The 13558-nt window shown below is 41.4% G+C and overlaps 1 protein-coding gene across 2 annotated transcripts in view; it reads right to left on the bottom strand.

Moving 5' to 3' along the window:
- FSHR (follicle stimulating hormone receptor) overlaps nt 1-13156 on the bottom strand; it is a 194922-nt gene extending 181766 nt beyond the window's left edge. For both annotated transcript variants that reach the window (XM_061156295.1, XM_061156296.1), the window contains exon 1: nt 13005-13156. In XM_061156295.1, coding sequence (XP_061012278.1) covers nt 13005-13156 — 152 coding nt within the window. The remainder of the gene's footprint in view (nt 1-13004) is intronic.
- Between the last annotated feature and the right edge of the window lie 402 nt (nt 13157-13558).

Here is a 13558-nt window from a genome sequence, read left to right as displayed (position 1 = left end):
CCTGGCTCCAGAGCCCTGGCTGAGATTTTGCATAAAGTGAAAAACAGACTGTGAAACACATATCTGGTATTCTTTTCCCAAAGAACTGACTTTATTTGCAACAGAGGGTGCAGAAGTTTAAGCCTGAGAGCTCTCTCAAGAACAGCAAAGTTATGGTAAAGGCAGTTGGGATATTCATGGATCTAATAGACATATAATGTAGGACAATTAGTTTGCAGGGGAGAACCAGGGGAAATAAAACAGCTGGAAGGAGCCCCCCTGGGGTCAGAAAATGAATATTAAAACATTGACTTCATCAATGATTTATTTGAAGGAGCCACAGTTTGATTGGATTAGTTTATAAAGGAATTTATGCCCCAGGGAATTTTTGAAAATAGTAGCATGGTCTGACTGCAGGCAGTAAAGTTTAATATCTGGGTGTGGTCAAGGAAAGAATAGATGACAGCCCTGGTAATACCTTGTCTTCCCAGGGTGACCATGGGCATCTTCAAAGTTGTGCCTTCCTGAGAATCAATGTCAAAGGCTTTTAACAAAATAATCTAGCTAGTAGCCACTAAACAGCAAACTAACCAATAACGCTAGTAAGTCATGGAAGTGGAACCAGTACCCAGAATGCTACAATAGATTGTCTGAAATGTTCCCAGAAAAAAAAAGTAGAAACATAAAGGAGGAAAAATTATTTGAAAAAATAATGGCTGAAAATCTTCTAGATTTACTGAAAGCATCTAGTAAGCTCAATATTATTAGAGTAGAATATTCACAAAGAGACCCAAAAACAGACACATTATAGTAAAAACACTGAAAATCAAAGACAAGGAGAAAATCTTGAAAGCAAGAGAAAAATGACTCATTACTTACAAAGAACCTTCAATAAGGTTAACAACTCACATCTTGTCAGAAACAATGGAGACCAGAGGTGGTACGGGGATAACATGTCCACACAAAACCTTACACATAAATGTTTAAAGCAAGCATCATTAATAGTCAAAAAGTCAATAATCCAGTGTCCATCAACAGATGAATGGATAAACAAAATGTGGTTTACCTATACAAAGAAATATTTTTTGACTATGAAAAGATTATTGATACCTTGAATAAACCTTTGAAAGTATGCAAAATGAAAGAAGTTAGTCACAAAGATCTTATATAATTCCATTTATATGAAAGTTTAGAATAGAAAAATCTGTAAAGGCAGTAGATTAATGGTTTCTTTGGTCTGGTTGTAGCATAGGTAGGCAGAGGAGTGGCAGTTAGAGGGTTAGGTGATAAAAATGTTTTAAAATTGGTTAGGACGATGGTTGAACATATCTGTGAATATATGAAATACCATTGAAATGTAAACTTTGAGTAGATTGTACACTATGTGTTATGTCTCAATAAAGCTGCTTTTGAAAAGCAAGCAAAGGTAAAAAGAAGATCGTGGTGGAATTCTAAAGTTTATACCTCCTTGAATGTGAGGGAAAAGAAGTGAATGTGCTGGGGAGTTATCTGTTCTCTGTGGGAGTAGAGAGGAATGTTTTATCACCAAGCCTGACCCAGAAGCTTGGAAATTGAGGATTAAGACAAATCATTTTACTGAGCTTCATTTCTCATACCTAAAACAAGTAAGGGGAAGGAGGAAGTATATGCTCTCTTAAATTTATCTAGCAAAAAATCTTCTGATTTTGGACTTCCCTGATGGTCCAGTGTTTAGGACCTTATTACACAACTTCTGGTTATGTTGCAGTTTATCACTGAAAATGGCCAGTGACATCTGATTTTCAGTCCTCCTTCTGTGTTTTCATGATCCCACACATTCATTTTCTATCTCTGCCCTCCTTATTGATTAGCTATCGAGCAACCAACCCTGCTGAGTGCAGGCCAGGGGTGCAATGCTAGCCCTCAGACAGTTTTTCTGTTTTTAAGAGGTAAGATATTATGTAAGTTTGGTATTATAGATGACTCCAGACTTGTATGTATTTCAGCTCTGATGATAAGTTTGGATTGTTTTTCTTTAGGGATTGAGTTCAGAGGACTAGGGGGTCCTCTTTCTCTCTCTCTTTTCATGTTTAGTACAAAGATTGGACATTGTCCAATCAGGTATATCAGGAATCTCAATTTCAGTTCTGACATTTAGCACTGATTGATTCCATTTATCTTATTTCCTAAAATGGGAACAGTAATAGCTACAGTGCAAGACTGTTGGGTGAGATACTATAAGAGGCACACAGCATGATGATAGAGTAGAATTAATAGGTATCTGTTACATTCAGTCTCTCCTTCTACTTCTCATTTGCTGAAGGGGCCTTTCATTTATTCATTTAATTCATGAAGTTATTGAGCATCTGCTCTGTACTAGGAGCTATTCTACACATGAGAATCCTTGCTACTGTGAAGCATTAGTTCTTGTCTCTAGTCGAGGGGTGATAAATAGATAAAAACATTCACATTACAGTAAATTTATGAAGGAAAGAGATCATATACTATTGCAGTCGGGGTGCTACTATAGTAGGGTGGTCAAGGACGACCTCTCCAAAGGGTTGGCATTTGGGGAGAGACTGAAGAGGAGAGAAAAAAACATTCTAGAGGGAAAGAAAAGCAAAGGAAAGTTTTCAGGTGGATAAGAGTCTGGTGTGTTTGGAGAGCAGAAAAAGGTCCAGAGCATAGTGGCGATGGGCAAGTGATAGATGACGTGCACTGTGCCTGTGGAAGGCAGGCAGGGGTCAGATCACAGAGTACCCTGCAGCCATGACGAAGCATGTAAGCGCCACAGGGGAAGAGCCTGGGTTTGTTTTGCTTACTGCCGGACCTCTGACACCTAGAACAGTGCCTGTTATAATAGATAGTCATGAAACGTGGGTTGAAAAAATTTTATTCTGAGTGAAATTCTAAGTAATTGTATGCCATCTTTTTCAAAGTCTTTCTAGCTCCTGTGTGGGAATGGATTTAAGTGGAACTAGGGGATAGAGACTTCCCTGGTGGCTCAGTTGGTAAAGCATCTGCCTACAATGCGGGAGACCTGGGTTCAATCCTTGGGTTGGGAAGTCCTCTGGAGAAGGAAATGGCAACCCACTCCAGTACTCTTGCCTGGAAAATCCCATGGACGGAGGAGCGTGGTAGGCTACAGTCCATGGGGTTGCAAAGAGTTGGACATGACTGAAGAACTTCACAGGGGATAGAAGCCCTGGTGACTACTGTACTAGCCCAGGTGAGAGAAGATGGTGGTTTGAGCTGGAGTGGTAGTAAGGAAGGTGAGAAGTGGAGAATTTGAGCTATATTTTGGGGGTCTAATCCCCAGCACTTGGATTAGATTTATGGAAAGGAGTTGGTGATACGGGCGTTAACACAGAGGATGAAGCCTGGGAGAGGAGATCCTGAGGGGTTAAGGGGAGGGTGATTAAGTGTACTATTTTCTGCTTGCTGGTTTTGAGGTGCTGGCAAGAGATTCAGTGAGATGTCAAGGTTTTGGCTGGGTAATTCTTGTCTGGGGCTCAATGAAGAGGTCAGATATGACACATGGATTTTGAATATAGCTAGTATTTAAAGCCACAGGGCTGATGAGATTACTGTAGAGAGAATACAGATTCATGAGAGAAGAGGGTCTGGAAGAGCCTGGGGCACTTCATCATTTAGAGACTTGGTAACAGAGGAGGTCAAGGTCCGGGGTGAGATGTAAGAGGAAAAACTAGTGTGATGTCACAGAAGTTGGCAGTCAAGAGAGAAAAGTGTTTCAAGCAGGAGGATGGTTACCTGTGGTCATCTAATATTCGGGTTTTTATTTGAAGAATAATGTAACTACTAAGTAAAACATACCAAAAATAAAGTTTATCAGTACCTGTGACAAGATAATTTTTAATGCAACAGTGGGCATTGAGTGGATTGAATAATGAATGGGGATTCCAGAGAATAGAAGGCGGAATTAACAAACAATTAACTAACTATTGGTTTCCTTTTGAAACACCACTGAGAAGATAAGAAGAGGACTTTTTTTCTTTCAAAGCCATAAGTGCAGAGAAACAAGAGCAACAGAATTTTGTAAAGACCATGGAGGAATGTGGATGTGGTACTACTACAACCAGCATCTCTTGGAGGTGACTGGAAATGCAGAAGCTCAGGCTCCTCCCCACTCCCCAGACTTACTGAGTCGGAATCTGCATTTTCCCAGTATATTCCTCTGATTGGCTTGCATATTAAAGTTGGAGAAGTCCTGACTTGGAAGCCTCTAAAATGAAATCCCAAGCCTGTCAGATTTATGCCCCATGATCCCTAAAAGCACTCAGGAACTGGAGGCGCTGGTGTCCCCAGAAGCAGGAATGGAGGGTGAAGAGGGTTGAAGTGGCCAAAAGAAAGAGGGCCGGTAGAAACGTTGTTTAAAAAGCAGCCATACTACCCACCAGGGGCAGTCAGGCCAGTGTTCCCTCCTACCTGAGCGAAAACACGAAGGGTTTATTTATTTGTTTGGCTGTGCTGGGCCTTTGTGCCGCACACACGCTTTCTCTGGCTGCGGGGCACAGGCTTCTTGTTAACGTGTCTTCTCTTGTTGCGGGTCTCCGGCTCTAGGTGCGTGGGTTTCAGTAGTCACGGCTCGTGGGCTCCAGAGTGCGGACTTGGTAGTTATGGCACAGGGCCTTAGTTGCTTAGCAGCATGTGGGATCTTCCGACTAGGGACCGAACCTGTGTCCCCTGCATTGGCAGGCAAATTCTTAACCACTGGACCACCAGGGGAATACCAAGATTTGTTCTTTAAAGAGAGCAGAGAATGTCTGAACTGGAGACCCCAGGGACCACTTATGGATGCTGGGTGCTGAGACCTCCAGTCCTCTTCCCTAGCCACCAGAGTGCTGGCAGTTAGGGCTTCACGCTCCAGGTAGGGGCTTGGAAGAATCCTCTCCAGGGGTTTTGCCCAGTCCAAGAGGCAAGATCAAGATATTGGCACAGTGATCCCCCAGTTCAATGGCCCAGCCCTTTCCTTTATTTATACTGCTGGGGCTGTTGTTTTGCTTCTTCTTACCCTATAGCTCTGCTTTCAGAGCTACTTTGTAATTTTCCTATCTGGTTATCATAACTCTTTGTTCTCTTTCCCCTCATCTCTAGTATTTGTTTGGGGGAATCAGATGCCATTCTAAGACTCCATGTTCTTATTGAAGGAACTCAGCAGATTTTCACAGCCAGGGACCTGATAAGCAATTTTGCTGCTGTGTGCAGGCTTCCAGATGACCTCTTTGCTGGTCACCATAAATCTCATGTTTGCTTTTCGTTGCCTTTCCAGTTTGTTTTCTAAATTAAAAAAGTGTTTCTAGTATTTTCTGCTGCCCCTCCCAACCCAGTATATTTACTTACAGAATGTCTACACCACTTGCCCATAAAACAAACACCAATTAGATGAAGGATTCATTCCTTCCTGCCCTGAGCAGAAATTAGCCTTGGTGGGCATATGGCAGTGGCAAGGCTTTAAGTCTGACTCTCTTTACTTGCTGTGATCCGAGGATGGCTACGGATCATTCTTTTGTTTTCAGTTTGTTTTCCTATTCTAAACACAGCCATACAAAGTAGTTTGGAATTTAGAAGGAAGAGAAATTGCTTAGAAATTTAAGAACATTCAAGAATTCCTTGTTTGTGTCCCACTTATGCCAAAGTAGACATGTTTAAGGTGTGTCACTTTCAGAAGAGACATCTAGTCTTTGTGAACTCGGTGTGGTTACCAGATTTCATAGATGATGTTCAGCTGCTTTGAAGGGAAGCTGTCATACACAGTCCATTGACATGTAAACTCCTTTTACCTATTCTCTCCCAGTGTCTACTTAGTAGTATTCAGGAACACAAGCAGTTTTGGGGAAAAAATTATGAGTTTAGGAAAGAAAACAATGCAGCCTAAGCTTCCACTTTTGATGCTGTTTTCCATCTTCTGTATCTTTTGAGTCCAGACCCTTGTATTTGCCCAATTTGAAAATTTCTGAAAGTGAAAGTTGCTCAGTCATTTCTGACTCTTTGCTACCCCATGGACTGTAGCCTGCCAGGCTCCTCCGTCCATGGTATTTTCCAGGCAAGAATACTGGAGTGGGTTGCAATTTCCTTCTCTAGGGGATCTTCCCGATCCAGGGATCGAACCATGGTCTCCTGCATTGGAGTCAGTTTCTTTACCAGCTGAGCTACCAGGGAATCCTAGTCAAACTTAAATATTTAAACATCTGCTGGTTAAGCCTTATCATGAATTTGCTGGTGTTCATTTATCATTCTATTTTACTTGAGGTCTGTGTTTTCCTTGTAAAATAAAGCAAGGCACTTCTGACCTTTTACAAAAAAGGGTATTCTAAGTGGCCCTGCACAGCTCCTTAAATCCACCCTAGCTGGTCAAAAGAGCAAAGTTAGGGCAGCCAGATGCTGGTCAAATGTCAAAAGGCAGGCATCTCCCCACTGACTTTCACTCAGCATCTGTTTCTCCCAGCTCTCACAGTCTGTGATTTCAGATTGCATAAGGCAACTTGCAATTAACTGTCAAATGGGTAGTTTAGACAATGACCATTCTGGGTTTCCAGGGGGATTTTTGTTGTTGTGGGTAAAAGTGAGGAAAAGCATGATTGTTACTGTTGAATGCTCTTCTCTTTTAGCAGCTCCATGAGAGCAGTCCCGTGCCTCCCCTTTTGATACTCCTCTCCCAAGTGCCCAGCGTAGTGCCCTGCACAAATATAATCAATAAATATTTGATGTTGAAAGAAACCTTCATGAAAAATGAGCCTTTTTGCTTGGTCTCCAAAGCTGAATATATTAAAGTAGGAGAATGCATTTCAGGTTGGAGAAAATAATATTATTTAGGTAGGGGAATATAAAGTATGTTTGGGAGCTGGGAATTAGGAAATCGTCCACAGAAAAAGTGTGGAGAGGATGGAAGATATGAGGGGAAGACAGGAGAGCTAATTTGAGGATAAAATGTGGAGGAACTTCATGTCAAACTTAAGACTTTGGACTTTTGTCCTGTATCTGGACATTCGTGCCTATAGGGGAATTAAACCAGAGCCAGGACTCAGAGCAGAAGGTTGGGAGGGGAGAAAGCCAAAGGCGCAAGGGGCTGATTCACAAGCTATTACCTGAGATGATGAGTAAAGCACAAATGAAGGCACCTCTGTCTTCCAGGGATGTGATCCTATCTCCTGAACCAAATTTGCTAGACTCTTTCAGAAGGGACAAGCTATTTTAAATTGGACCCACTCCTGAATTCTAGTGCTCAAGGCTCTGGCCCTTTCTTTTCCATGCCCTTCTATTCTAGGATGATTTCCAGTCAGCCTTTGTTTATCTAGTTACAAAGTCATTGTTGGATCCGGGATCCCTCAAAAATTCTTTGTTTAAAAACCCTCACCAAACTGAAAGCAGTAAGAGACAAGTATCTATGGGGAGGTTTTCCACGTTGCAGTTATAAGTAACAGAAGTTCACAGAACTGTCTATTAAGCTTAAGAACCACACTCTTCAAAATCCCACAACTGAAATCACAGAAATTTAGGAGTTACAATTATACGTGTTGGACTCTGGAGGACTAGAAGAAACCTATTGGTTTGGGGAAGTCTGGTACCTGACGATATTTGTAAAAATCAAAGCATTTTAGGATTGAAAGAAATATCAGCACTATTTTACTTCTGCCCTTCACCAATTTACTGATGAGTTTTCTCTCCCATGTCCTCAACTGATCTGTTTCACTGAAATAGCTGAACTCTTAGGGTCCCTATTTCTTAAAGATTTTCATCAATCTTAGCATCACTGAGATACAAAAATTGGCTTATGCGGTACATTTTCTAGTATTTGTGATGCAGGATTCCATGATGGCTGTGTGTTGGCTCTTGCTATAAAAGGTCTGGGAGAAGGTATGAAAGAGAGTGGACACTAGCTACTCCTGAGACTAAAAATATAATTGAGTTCAGGTCTACGGCACAGGTTTGGTTGCTTTACTCAAAAAAATTTTTTTTGCACTTCCCTTGAAGACTTTCAGATCAGTTGGCATATTCCGTATGAAAGAAAAAGGTTATGGCGTGTTCATGTCAGAGACATAAAACTTGCTCAAGATTCTTTAGGAAGAGGTCAGATTAAGAAGAAACATCCATATCTCATTATTATCAGATCTTAAGCAATTGAAAATAATTACTCTCTTTGCTAGGTGACCTTATGGGATATAAAAGTTAGCATCTAGTCTAAATAAAGCTAAATTGGAGATCTTAAATCTAACAGTTCAAAAAAAAAAAAAAAGAAGAAGAAGATAGTCCAATAAACCACTGTGACTGGATAACCCAATTAGTGGTTTTGGAGAAGAACAGTCAAACATTAAATGAATTTCCCATTTGCTGCCAAGATTTTCTGCTTCTGAAGCTTAGGCTTGTTTGGTAGAGGACTTGGGTGAGGAAGGACAGCCCTGACCTTTAGGTAAACAAGGAGATGTTATCATCATCAAGAAGTGCCGTTCTATGCTATCAAACCCTTACTCTTCAATAGCTGATAATGACTCTATAAATTATAGCTCTTAGCTAATTCTCAGAGTAGAGTTCATCTGTTACTTTAAAGAATTTTTTCCTCTGCAATATAATTTTTACTTTTTCCCTTTGAAGATACTGCATTCTATAGCTGTTCCTTTTTCTGATTTTTATGCAGGAAATATAAACCTTCCTTACCCTAGCTTGATTAAATTCTAAATGTTGGACATAGACATATCATTTCTCACTAAAGAAAGTGCAGGATTTGGAAAGATTATGTATGCATTAGCATGAAATCTGTGCTGTTTGTTTCTTTCAAAGAAATGTCTAAACAAGGTCGTAGGCGTCTCCAGATAGATGAACCCGGAGCAGTGGGCACAGTGGGCTGTTTGGTTTTGACATCTGGACAGACTACGATCATCAAAGCACATCTGGGAAACACAGGAGACCTAACATTCAGGGTTTGGAATCTGACCTCAGTTGGCAAAAACTGTATTTCTTTGAACACTTTTGCCTGGTTTAAAGTGATTTTGTTCAAGGTAACTTCACTCATCCTTTCAGTATTCTTGTTAAAAATAGAGAAACAGGTATTATTACTTAAATCAAGAGAATTGAGTGGCATGCCTAAAAGAATATTCAACTTGTAACTTAGTAGACTTTGTTTCAAGTCTATGTGTGTCTCTTTCTGAATAAAGTAATGGATTCCAGAATGATATACAGGCATTTTCTTTAAAACAAACACGTAAAAAAGCAAAGAAAGCAAGGGAACTATCAAATCCTGTAGCAGTTCCCCACAGGGGGAGCAATAATCATCTTTTATAAGAATCTTTTCTTCGATACTGAGGAGCAAAGCAAATAAGGAGATGTAATTCTCCCTTATTTATTGTATCATTTATCCTATATGTAAATGAGGGCCCAGAACCTACATTGCATTGAGCCAGGCACAATGACTACAAAGAAAATGTTCACTGCCATTGAGGAAATAGGACACACATGAAAAATTAAGGGCAAAGCAAGACTGTAAAGTGAACTGCACCAGGGTTCAGATTGCATGAAGATGGAATGGTCAGGAGAGTTTTTATCAAAGAGGCAAACTTTGAGCTAGCTTATAGTAAGTAGGTTGGATTTCAAGAGACAAAGAAAAACTTGAAGAATATACAAGCAAGAAGTATAACAGTAGTAACACCCTGGGACATGAACTGAGCTTGAGAGCAAGTCTTTTTCAGGTTTGTGGAGCAGATGGCTCCTGTTGGAGATAGGTGAGAGGTAAAGTCAGAAAGATGAGCCACCAAATGGTTCTGAACTGGAGAATCATGGTGGCTGTGGTGTTTTATGAAGAAAAATGGAATGACGGTGTTTGGGCTGGTTTGGAGAAGACAGAGATTGGTAGCAAGGAGATAAATTAAGACAATTATTTAATCCAGTGTGTAGTTGTTCAGATTCCAAACAAAGATAATGGCAATAAAAAAAAAAAAAGAGAATTATCGCTTGTAGCAGTATGAAGGGAGTTTATGAAAGTAGTTAAATGTGGGCTTTGGGGAACATGAAACCTACATGATGAGGTGAACTAAACTATCAACATTCAACAAATGAAGAAATCAACAGTGGTTTTAGTAGTTTTCTAATCCGTTCCTTTCTACATCTCAGAAAGAGAATTGAGACGGCAATGAGATATAGGAGCTTGCTGTGAAGAGAGGGGTCAACACAAGCAGCCTATTGCATGATCCCAACACAGTTCTCCCTGTGCCAAGAATGCCCATCAATGGACTCTTTTCTTCTAGTATTGTGGTCATCTGACCCTGCTAAAGAAAACAATCTGTATCCATAACATCACTGAGACCTAAAATTTCAGGTTTTGAATGGGTGTTCACATTCTTAAAAATTCTAACTCCAGGAAGAATAATGCAAGATCAAAGGGTCCTTTCCAGATTCATTGCCCCTAGGTGAATCTGAGTTTCTAGAGTAAGTCTGAAATAAAAAAAAATCCTTTGCCTATCATCAGAATGAAACCTGTTCCCTGAGTTCTTGGCAAATACCGAAAGCCCAAAGGAACACCATTTCTTATTCAGAGAGGAAGTGCTCCAGCCACTGGGAGGGGAAGGAAATTATCCTTAAATCAGTGGGACACTATAAACTATCTCAGAGCTACGAAAATCTTTACATCAGTTTTCCAAAGGCTTCTCATTTCCATTGATTCATTTGATCATCCTGAATGCCCTCTGTGGTAGTTTTTTCTCTAGTACTTTACAGATGAACAACAATCCCCACCCCCCACACTTGAGAGGCATTGTGCTCAATGTTTTAATCCTACATTTAATGCCCATGGCAACTCTGAAAAATTGTACACATTACAATTTCTATGATACACCCAAGAGCTCACATGCTGAAGCAAGGAACAGTCATAGTCTGGGTCAGGACACAGGTCTCTTAGATTCTAGAATCCATACTCTTCCATCTCTGACTTGTGATAAAGAGTTAAAGGCCCACCTGTGACTATTACTTTAGAAGTCCCTCTATTCCTGACCCTGCTCAGCAAGTTGAGGTCTTTCTCCACAATGCTGTGTTGTCTCAGGCCACCTAAACCCTTTGTTGTTGTTGTTCAGTTGTTCAGTAGTATCCACCTGTTTGCAACCCCATGGACTGCAGCACTCCAAGCATCCCTTCACTATCACATCCCAAGCATGTCCTTCACTATCTCCTGGAGTTTGCCTGAAGCCAGAAATATTTAACTACTCTCAGCTATGGTCTAAATCAGAAGTGGGCATTCCACAGACTATGGCCCACATCTGGTTGCTTCCTGTTTTTCTATACAGAGTGGGAAAAAAAAATCTCCCTTCTGGTGAAAAGATGCCAGAAATCAGATAGCCTAATTTAGAAGGGAGTTTTGAAAAGAGGTTATCACTCTAAAATTAAGCCTTGTAAGAGGATGTCTCTTTTAGTAACTGGTTGGCTCTGCTTGGTCCCTGGGGAAACACTGGAAAAAGAGAAGGATTGGGAGAGGTAGAAATGTGTGTGTGTGTGTGAGCACGTGTGTGTGTGTGTGTGTGTGTTGAGTGTGTGCGTTGAGTGTGTGCGTTGAGGGGCTGTATCTTTTGGTGTTCACAGCCATCCCACTAAGCAGACTGTATTAAGCTTCTAGAAGTTAGGAACTTGAGGCTCAAAAGAAGTTAAGTAATTGTTCAAAGTAGCTTAGAAGCGACTGACTTCTTAGAGGAGCTCATCATTCTTCTCTTGTGTTTATAATCATCTAACAAAGCAAGACTGTGCATAGGCGCATTCTTCCCTGCAATCAGGAGTAACTGTCTCATTAAGGCAGTGTCGCCAAAACACAGAGTTGGCCACCTGTTTTCCTTGCCGCTACCTCTGGGAAGGAATGGAGAACTTGTGATGTCGGGGGAAAAGGAGCAGGCAGAACCAACTCAGCCTTGCAGCTGTTTGTCCCTGAGTGAAAATCTGAAATGCAGCCCCATCGTGTTTGAGCATAGGTAGTGGTAACTGGTACATGAAAAGATGACCACATTCTGCCATAAAAGAAGTTCATGTATAGCTTTGGGGAACCAAGATTAAAGGACGCTTCCAAAATAGCAGCTTCTGTTTAAAATCCTTGGGATGAAATGACTGAGGATATCTATGATCTCCAAGCCAACTCTCGGGTGGTGGGGAGGAGTGGGGAGGTGGGGAGCGATGGTCATTGAACCATGAAACAGTCCTGCCTTCCTCTTACTTAATGCAATAGACATGGGGCTTTAAGGGAAAGACAGCAATCTGTGAGTCAAAGGCCTGCTTTCTAGTTTGGCTCCACCTCTACTCATCGTGAGAGGTTAGGAAATTTTCTGCTTTCCAGACCCCAGATTTCTCAACTGCAAAATAAACAGATGGAAGTGGAATGATGTCTAAGATCTTGTCAAGTTCTAAAAGTCTGTCTGTTTCCTTTTAAAGTAGTTCAATAAAAATCTAAAGTTGGGAATCACCTTTTCCCAGTGGTATGAAAGATGATCTCCTTCCTTCTATGCCTCCTTTTTTTTTCTCCCTTTCTTCACACCCCTTCCCTCTCTTTTCCCCCAGAAAAGAGACTCCTTTTCCCCCAGGAAGCAGAGTCTCAGTTCAGAAATTCCTTGCTGATGCCTCCAGAGCAGTAATGACTCTTGCCTTCTTGAATTCAGTATCCTCAAAAACACACATCATGCCTTCCATGTCAATCGAAGCCATCTTTCTGCCTTCAATCCGAGTTCTTCTAAGTTTCTACATTTTCCTTAGCCTTCTCTTAGTTCCACCAAAGACAGTACAGCACCCAAGAACAAACATGTCAAAAACACTAAGAAGTCTTCCTTTCACCTTTAGATTCAGGTTTCCACGCTGCCCTTCCCTGACAATTCCGAGACAAACTCTCACTAAGATCCTTAGAGAACCACAGGGCAGGAGTGTTGGGCTGGGGGAGTTTGTTTTACTTAAGCCTTCAGTCAGGGCAGAGTATTTCAGCCCAACAGTTATCAGCCTAATGTGAAAATAATAATAGCACGCAATGCACACATAACAGCCACGCTGTTGTTCCCACTGACTCAGATACTTACAGTTCGACCGCATCCCTGGGGAGGTCGGAGGGAATCTCTGTCACCTTGCTCTCCTGGCAGAGGAAGACCCCGTTAGAGCAGTGACAGAGTCGATGATGGCATCCTGAGCCCAAGCTCAGGAATGCGAGCAAGGCCACCAGGAGCAAGGCCATGTTTACTTATCCATCCACCTGCTTTCTTCTGCCTCTGCAGAGAAAATCCTGCACAGATTTCAGAGGCTCCACACGGAGCCCTTATGAGAAGACGTCTGCTTTGGGAGCTGGTAGGGTCACGTGACCCACCCAGGGCCGCTTTCCTTTTTTTCTTTTTTATCGGTCACTTCCAGACAAATAGCAGAATTTCTGAGTGACAGCAGTGACTTTGGTGGGGGTGGGGCGGGAGAGGTGGAGGGCGTGGCAAGATACGCTGTTCCTTTATCTTTTTTGGTTGGGTTTGCAAATTGAAACTTGATGCATGCCTAGAATAGCTTATATTAAATTCGCTGTAAGACTGTCCCTGTGGGTCACTAGTTTTTTCTCAAAACAGTGACACACTCGACTTTCTCCAAAACAGAT

Source organism: Dama dama, chromosome 11, assembly GCF_033118175.1.
Source record: "Dama dama isolate Ldn47 chromosome 11, ASM3311817v1, whole genome shotgun sequence".
NCBI lineage: Eukaryota > Metazoa > Chordata > Mammalia > Artiodactyla > Cervidae > Dama > Dama dama.
Note: the sequence above shows the minus strand (reverse complement) of the source record. Positions and strands in the feature narration are given on the sequence as shown.